This window comes from Bufo gargarizans, chromosome 6, assembly GCF_014858855.1.
Source record: "Bufo gargarizans isolate SCDJY-AF-19 chromosome 6, ASM1485885v1, whole genome shotgun sequence".
NCBI lineage: Eukaryota > Metazoa > Chordata > Amphibia > Anura > Bufonidae > Bufo > Bufo gargarizans.
This window is the reverse complement of record NC_058085.1, coordinates 125,553,719-125,562,895: the sequence shown is the minus strand read 5'-3', so window position 1 is coordinate 125,562,895 and position 9,177 is coordinate 125,553,719. Positions and strand designations below refer to the sequence as shown.

At 39.9% G+C, this 9,177-nt stretch overlaps 1 protein-coding gene across 1 annotated transcript; it reads left to right on the top strand.

Moving 5' to 3' along the window:
• Positions 1–2,050: 2,050 nt before the first annotated feature.
• On the top strand, positions 2,051–8,685 carry LOC122942292 (keratin, type I cytoskeletal 19-like). The gene is made up of 8 exons (XM_044299819.1): positions 2,051–3,057; positions 3,524–3,606; positions 3,858–4,014; positions 4,098–4,259; positions 4,437–4,562; positions 5,747–5,967; positions 7,829–7,857; positions 8,526–8,685. Exons 1-8 carry the CDS (start codon positions 2,605–2,607, stop codon positions 8,606–8,608), a joined length of 1,314 nt encoding a protein of 437 aa, XP_044155754.1. The 5' UTR covers positions 2,051–2,604; the 3' UTR covers positions 8,609–8,685.
• The last annotated feature ends 492 nt before the right edge of the window (positions 8,686–9,177 follow it).

The window sequence follows — 9,177 nt, the reverse complement described above, 5'->3', positions numbered from 1 at the left end:
TCGCCATAAAGAATCATTGTTTGCCGCCAGCAGAGTGCTGTAGATGGCACAATCTGCTACTGCCAATGATGATTTAGTTTTGTTTGTTCATCGGGTAATCAGTGGCTCTTTTGCCCAGCCAAATTGTCACTAATAGACTTTCCTACAAACGCTTGTTAGCAATGATCTGCCCAATGTTTGGGCAGTGTGATGGGGCCTTTAGGGACAACTATTGAATGTTCTTGAGAGGTCCAGTCCAAGCCCTGACCTGAACGCAATTTAACATCTCTAGAAAGACCTGAAAATGGCTGTCGACCGACAGTCTCTATACAACCTGACGGTTTGAGAGGATCTGCAGAGAAGAATAGCAGAAAATCCCAACATCCAGGTGTGCAAACCTTGTAGCATTCTACTCAAGTAGACTGGAGGCTGTAATTTCTGACAGAGGTGCTTAAAGGGCCTGAATACTTATGACCATGCAATATTTCAGTTTTTCCTTTTCAATAGTTAGCAAAAATTTTGAACATTCAGTTTTCACTCTCTCATTATGGAGTACTAAATGCAGAATGATAGGTAAAAAAAGTAAATAGAATTTTTTTATTTTAGGACAAGGCTGCCACATAACAAAGTGCGAAAAAAGTGAAAAGATCTAAATACTTTCAGTATGCACTGTATACTCAGCTGACTATACATGAGCCTGAAAGTTTGTGAATGCTGGAAGACATATTATTCATGAAAGTACAAGATATGGATATGCAAAATTTGACTTGTAGTTGAAAGAGTCTTTGCTTTTCTCAAAGGTCAAATATCCATGATGACATAGTAGTAGTCTGAGAATGTATATATCGCTGCTATCATTGATATTTGTAAAGGTCCCTTTACATGAAACAATTTAGCAGGCAATTGTGCCCGTCAGTAAAGGAGGGTGCTGCAGTTACATGGGGGGGAGCGATCTCTAATGCCACCGTTCAGCCCCATACTGACTTGTTGATTGCCAGCAGCAGAGAGTTGCCTAGATGGCACGATGATTGAGGTGCCTGCACAAATGAGCATATCACCCGACGAACAAGCTAGACCTTTACACCGCTAACAATCGCTAACGAGTGTTTCTATGATTCTCTGCCTGTGTAGGGGCCTATAGACATCTTATTCAGCATGTACTACCACTGATTATTAGACAACTCTCACCCTTTATCTTTTCACTTGGAAGTGAAACGAGCATGATGGGCTCTTTCTTTCTACAAATAGTAAGATTTAAAAGGTTTTGATTGGTGGAGGACCGAGTTCTGAGACCCTTGCTGATGGCTAAAATGAGGAATTAGAAGTGCTCAGCAAAGTGCTGTCTCTCATTGTCGCTGAAGATGGTGGCCTCATAAACTTTCTGTAGAAAGTCTCAGAGTTTTGAAAACTTCATCCACATGTTTAGTACAGCAAATTACCAGTGAAATTCCACTCAACCTAAGCATGGTCTATAGGGCTGATAGACCAAAAGTCCTTTAGCTGACGTTTTGGGAAGTGAAATACATCACTTGGTCCAGCTCTGAGCACTTGTCTCCATCTCTTCCATTCCATACTGTAACAGAGGTGTGATGTGCTGTTTACAAGCATGTCACCGCTGCTGACAAATCAGTGGCCTTAGGGGTAACTTTAGTTACGTGCTGTTCCTGAACAGATTACTGCTGGGGCTATTGATTGGCTATCAGTTGTGCGTGCATGTAAACAGCATCTAACACTTCAGTCCACTGGGGATCAAAAGTGGAAGAAACCTAGAGAACCCAGTTACATGGGGCTGAGTTGCAATATCAGACACGGCCCATGGACAAAAGTAGCACTGATTTCTAAAACATTACTTTCATACAGGAATTATTGCTTTGACTTTCCAATATGGGAAAACAATTTGAATAAAAATTTGATATATATATATATATATATATTTCATGAAAAATCAACGCAGCACACTGCGTTTTTTTACAAAGTAGAGTGCTGCGTTGATTTTTTATGAATATACAAGCCTGAGGTCAAGGGTGAGACGCGTGCACCAGAGAAACGCTAAAGTGAGTGCTGCCGGAATTTATATACTATATATACATATATACACACTGAGTGGGAGAGTGCCATTTTGTGTGTTCCAACAGAATGACAGTTTGTTGAAGACTCATTGAGTAAATGTACTTCTTGTTTTCTTTTAAGGGTCTTCTCGGGGATAGAAAAATGTGAATCGTGAAAATTGGCCTTTTTACATTTAAATCTTCATTGTTTCAAAAGTGCAAGTTTATTTGCATAAGGCAGCAGGAATCTGTATTTACTTTTTGACAAATAATGAAAGGTAACCTGATGTTGAGCTCATAGCCCTAGGCAGAGTACTGAGTCCTGTCTTTGTTCTCAGAGAAAACAATAGAATGAAACTCTGATATGCATCTGCAATAGAGGAATCTGCGATAAGTAAAGTTTGGAAAGGTATCAGAGTGGCATAGGTCCAAGTAGGAGTCTCCATCAAATATGTATACAATTTCACTATGGCAACAACAAATAGGGACTGCATAAAGAGCGCCTGGATGAACTCTCCAAACCTATTCCAACAGGTGCCTTCAAAGTCTGCTCATTGCTCCATCCTTCATTGCCACCATGAATTATAGCTATGCTCATAGCATCTCTTCCAGGGGAGGCAGTGGTGTCTCCTCTCGGCTTTCTGGAGTTTATGGAGGGTCAAACATTCATGGTGGGTATGGTGGTGCAGGGATGTCCTCCCAGTCTGTTTCCAGGTTTGCATCTTCTGGAGGCAGCTTGTCTTCTGGATTTGGTTCTGGAGCATCCTTTGGTGGTGCAGGTGGATCCGGATTTGGTGGAAGCTCTGCCTCCCACAGCGGAGATGGATTGCTTTCTGGGAATGAAAAGTATACAATGCAGAACCTGAATGACCGTCTGTCTAATTACTTGGACAAAGTGCGCTCATTAGAAGCAGCCAATACTGATCTGGAGCACAAGATCCATGAATGGTATGAAAAGCAAGGATCGGTCGTTGTGCGTGAACAAAACTATTCCCCCTACTACGCCACAATTGAGGAGCTGCGGGAGAAGGTTAGTAACAGCAGCTGATCCAGTTGATTTGTCATTGTGGGCAACCATGAAAATGCATTAGTTACAATTAGTTAGTGACCATGCTAGATGTTTAACTTGCTTAGCAACAGAGTGATTCACTACTATGGGTTGATCATAATGCATCAAGGGTTGTTAATATTTGAAGCTAACCAATTCACCTCCGGTGGACGTCTACTGTCACCAAGAGTGGCTGCCACAAGTAATGCATTTCCGCTTCAGATGTCCATGTGAATGAAATGAGTAAACAGATAATTAATAGACAGGCAGGGGGGCACCAGAGCGAGAGGCACTATTTGATAGAGGTTCTTAACTCCACCAAGTGAAGTATCCCCAACTCTGACAACCATATTGAACTAACACGTTCTAAAAATCTGAACATGAAAGCTTCAATATCTGTGGGGCTTTTCTGTGAAATGATTAGAAATTCACACTTTATCTTTTTCAGATCCATAATGCAACTATTGACAACAATCAAGTTTTACTGGCCATAGACAATGCACGTCTCGCTGCTGATGATTTTAGACTAAAGTAAGTTTCTATGTTTTATGAAACATTCTTAACTTTCCAACAACCATCAGATATCAAAGAGGATTCATCAGTTGAAGCCATTTTTAAGGGGTTTTATAAGAATTTTTGTTTTCTGAAACAGCACCATTCATGGACTGTGTTGGTAATTCACCTCAAGTAGATATGCGTAAGCTGCAATACCAAATACAGCCCAGGAACAAGTCTGAAGTTATTATCTGCTTCTAAACATTAATTTCCTTTATCTTTTTTAGGCATGAGAATGAGCAATCCCTGCGAATGAGTGTTGAAGCTGATATCAATGGTTTGCGTAAAGTGTTGGATGAATTAACCCTCTCCCGATCTGACCTAGAGATGCAGATTGAAAACTTAAAGGAAGAGTTGGCCTACCTGAAGAAGAACCATGAAGAGGTGAGATATAGTATCTACATCTGATATTGCTTTCTCATGTAAGACTTTCAGAGGTTTGATTTTTCATGTAAATATCTCTTTAGGAAATGAATGAGAAGGGTCAACAGGTGAAAGGCACAGTAAATGTAGAAATGGATGCAGCTCCAGGAATGGACCTGAGCAAAATATTGGCTGAAATGCGAGATCAATATGAGTACATTTCTGAGAGGAACAGAAAGGATGCTGAGGCCTGGTACTTGACTCAGGTATAGATCTATCTATCTATCTATCTATCTATCTATCTATCTATCTATCTATCTATCCACTATCTGTCTGTCTGCCTGCCTGTCTATCTATCTATCTATCTATCTATCTATCTATCCTATCTATATCTCTTTGCATTTTCTCTATAACATCATTTGATTTACTCTTCCAATTTTTAGAGTGAATCTCTCCATAAGGAAGTGACTGCTAACACAGAACAAGTACAGTGCAGTAAAACGGAGGTCACTGAGCTGAGACGCACGTTGCAAGGATTAGAGATTGAGCTGCAGTCGCAATACAGCATGGTAAGCCTACATTTGAGGGATCATGTATCTCATACTATAACCTTCTTCATAAACAATACATAATACTGTACAGAAACCACACAATATACACACAACACAAATCCCTCAGCTCAACCAATATGACATGTGAGGTCACTGGACTCTAAGATGCTCAGAAGATATATTCCTACAGAAAATGGAAAATGTCATGCCACTCATGTAATAGACTAAAATGTTTCTGCATTTATTCTAGTACTAATACTGGCATATTATTTGAACTCACGCAAAGACTAGACTCCGGTAGAGATCTTCAGACATTTTGTAACCATATTGTAGAAGATCATACATGGTACCTAGTAAAGTCATTTCTTGAGATTAATTTTGTATTTGTAGCAACCACTTGAGCTCCTATATAAGTGAGTTTTTTTGTGGTCAAGAGAAGTTCTATCTGCTACTTGATACTTGGCAGCCCTGAGTCTTCCAAGCCTATATTAAGTCTTCCAAGCCTATATCAAATAAGAATGGATGAGAAGATTGATCAAGAAATCATATTCTGTCAGGAACATGTAGGATTTTAAATTATGTGATAGAGCGTCATATTAAAAGTGAGATAGGGTTCATCTGCAATACCAGCAAAAGCCATGAATGAAAGTGGTGCTGCTTCTGTAAAAAGGAAGTAGACCTTTTTCTAATCTAATTTAATTGTAGGTAAGTGGCATGCAAAAACTTGGTTTAGAAGAATAATATACCTATATTGTTGTTTAGTGCTGGAGCCTCCTTATGTATGACACTAAGCGGCAGTATAGGCAGCAGCATTATTCTTCTAAACCATGTTTTTGCATCTCATTTTACTATTTGGTATGTTGTTAGTATATGTCAGGCAGGTACCATTGAGTTGTATGACGTACACGGGCATGCACTCCAGTAATAATGTAGTGGTGCCCATAATAACATATAGGAATATTATAATCCTCCATGTCCGATCCTTCTTTGCTCCAACATCTGCCGTTAGGGGAGAATTAGGTGGCAGCCATACCCATTAGAATGTTGGTAGATACTACATTATCACAATGGCATATGAAAAGGAACAATTTGGGAACTAATAGCACATAATGGTTTATCTATGTATGTATAGGGATCAATGCACTTTGCAATAAACTGCATTTCTATCAGCAGCTGACTGTAGTTTCCTTATCTTCCATCAGAAAGCAGGACTGGAGGCCTCCGTAACAGAGACCGAGGCTCGGTACGCCAACCAACTTCATCATATCCAGAATTCAATTGGCACCATGGAGTCTCAACTTACAGATCTTCGGTCTAACCTGGAACATCAGAATATGGAATACAAGACCCTTTTAGACATTAAAGCTCACCTGGATGCTGAGATTGCTATGTACCGTAAATTGTTGGAAGAGCATGACAAAAGGTGATTGTAGCAACCAATAAAAGAAAGATGGTTAAACCTTTCCTTTTCAGATAAGATGACTGTATTAAGCTACTTTCACACTCGCGTTTTGTGCGGATCCATCTTGTATCTGCACAGACGGATCCGCACGAATAATGCAAACGCTTGTATCCGTTAATAATGGATCCGTTTGCATTATTCATTAAAAAAAAGTCTAAGCCAAAACGGATCGGTCTTAACTTACATTGAAAGTCAATGGACGATGGATCCGTTTTCAATTGCACCATATTGTGTCAGTGTACATTGTAAGTCTAGAAGGATCCGTTAGGCTCCGCATAGTCAGATGGTCACTAAAACGCTGCAAGCTGCGTTTTAGTGACCGTCTAAAAAACGTAACGGAGACTAAACGCAGCCAAAGTGATGCATTCTGAACGGATCCTTATCCATTCAGAATGCATTGGGGCTGAACTGATCCGTTTTGGGCCGCTTGTGAGAGCCCTGAAACAGATCTCAAAAGCGGACCCAGAAACGCCAGTGTGAAAGTAGCCTTACACGTACAAGGATATGCAGAAATAATATTTTTAGAAACATAGGAACTTGCAATGTTTTGTCCTTTCAATATGTCCTGTCATACTATTTTGACAATCATCTCTCAAAGCAAGAAATATGGATTGGTAGCTAATGATACTACATTTTGACCCATTAATTGGGTATTCTGATGACAGACATAGAAGTCTTGAAATGATCATTATGCATCTACATCTACAAAGGGTAGGAGAACTTATTCTAGACTGTTTTTGAAGCATTCTAGCCAGTGTGTCTGATTTTACTTGCTTCTCCTTATCATTGTGGCCACCACATGTCTAATTCTGCTACACAGTGGAGGTCAAGAGACACTCCTATAAATTCTCACCTAGCATGTACTTATGAATATCCTATGCTAGTGTTTTACAAATTTATTGGAACCAAGTCACAGAATCCCCGATCAAGAACTTAATTTTAAATGCAAGGAATGGTGTGTTGATCTTCAGTTTATTTAGAGATGCTTTGCGTGGGTTGGACAAGACAATCAACAGGTGTGAGCCCATGCTTAATCTGTCCTTATATTAACTGTCTGTGATTGTACTGGGGTAAGAGAAATGAACACAATGGTATATATGGTGTAAACGTATGTATTTTAGCAATATGGGAGGGACTTTTGAAGTATGTATGCTACCATGGAAATGGGGTTGTGTATTTGAATGCTTCCAATGTGATTGATGGCTAATTCATAAATGTTGAGGCTCTATATGATTGGGAAAAACAACATTTCCAAAGGTTCCCCTGTGATAAAAGTTTTGGTATCGGATCTTATGGATATACTATAAATGGCTGCATGGGAACACCCCTGTAAGGCCCTAATAACATGAAGCCACACATGGGAGTTCCTTGCTTGCGGGCAGAAATGTTCCTAAATAGGGGCGGATTGGCCATAGACCTTAAAGGGAAATTTTCAGGTTGGCCAATGCCCAGGGGGCATTACTTTGTGCTGCTGGCAGTATTTTGTGATGGACTGTGGTTTTTGGCTCTGTTGGGGTGGTGTAATGTGCCATAGTATAGATGCCACAGTATAGATGACCCTATCTTCCATCAATTTGGAACCAACTACAAAATGGGGCCACTGTTAGTATTTTTTCAGGGCCACAATAAGTTCCCAATCTGCCCCCTGTTCCTATGCATTGTGTCTTACCATAGTCAATGCCCTGAGTGGTATTGTTAGATTATACAGTCTTAGGTTATGATGTTGGGAGCAGTGCTGGAGGATCTGTCTTGTATACAATGTATATGTGAACAATACATAACAATATGCAGGATCTGATCTGCCTTCCTTCTTTTTTTACAGCATTGGTGAATGTCACAAGGAAAGTGCAGGTAAACACCTTATATGAACGGGTAACCAATTTAAGAAGACTAAAGACTGACCATGCATAGCTATCTCGCCTGAGATTTACATACACATGCATGCTCGGCTCAGCTGAGCATCCATGTCTTCTCAAGAGGAAGAGAGGAATAAGCTACTGTCAGATGTCTCTCCTGAGAACAAAATGATCTGGCATGTGAAACCCAATAGCCCTATCATTCTTTACCACAATGTCTGCCTTCAGGAGATAGTCTAGAGGTCCCCATACAGATTAAATGTTCAACCTGTCTTGCCCTATCTGGTAGGATTGAACGGCATTAAACAAATATGTATGGCCATCTGTATGTGATGTGGGCTGTCGTTTTACAGACACTATGCCCAAGCCAGGTCTACACTATAGATAGCTATAGATATTTCTTAACAATAAAGCAGTATACACATGTAGCAGTTCAATATACCCAACTCATTGTGAGTCACACCATAATATTGTGATCTTGTAGCTTTACATGAGTGACATTATGCCCTGTAGCTTTGCATATAGTAGGAGGTTATATTATCACAGCGTACAGAATACGAGATTCAATAGCACATACATGTGATAAGTGGATATATCAGCGTATTGCGTGAATGAACAGAGACATACAGTATAGTACTGATTTCCCTTTGTCTGTACTCTCAGGATCTACTACAACCACAACCACAACCACCACTAAGGTCCATGCTGTTGTGAAAGAAGAGGCCTCTTCATCTGTGAAGAAGTGATCTACAAGACAACCTTGTCTCCAATATTGCAAATGAATTAATGAGCTTAAAATGTTAAGAAAAAAATATTTGCAATAATAAAGCATCACAATCACATATAAATCATTATGGATTCCTCTTGGTGTTATATTTACTGTCTACTAAAATATGCAAAAATGAAAAGTACTGTATGATCAATCAAACCAGCACAACCAAGAACACTTTTTTGTTTCTCATAATGATATGAGCCCACCCTGGATTTTAATTGTTGGTACATTCAACATACTCACATTCTATACCTGTTGTTACTACCTTCAATAATGGAAGGAGCATTTCTCAAGATCTGGCTGGCCTATCAGGATAGCAGAAGGTAGTCCATGGGTGGATTGGGGAAGTAAAGTGGACCAGGAAAAATACCTTAAAGTGGTCCTATGTTGTAGGCGGGTCCAAATTGACATAAAGTAGGGCAAAGAAAGTAGGTGGAGCCAATACAAGTAGGCAGAGATAACAGAAGTAGGCAGGGCTTGCATTACTGTATAACCTCAGCAGATGCAAAGACCACAGTACAGCACAAAATACTGCCGCCTTCA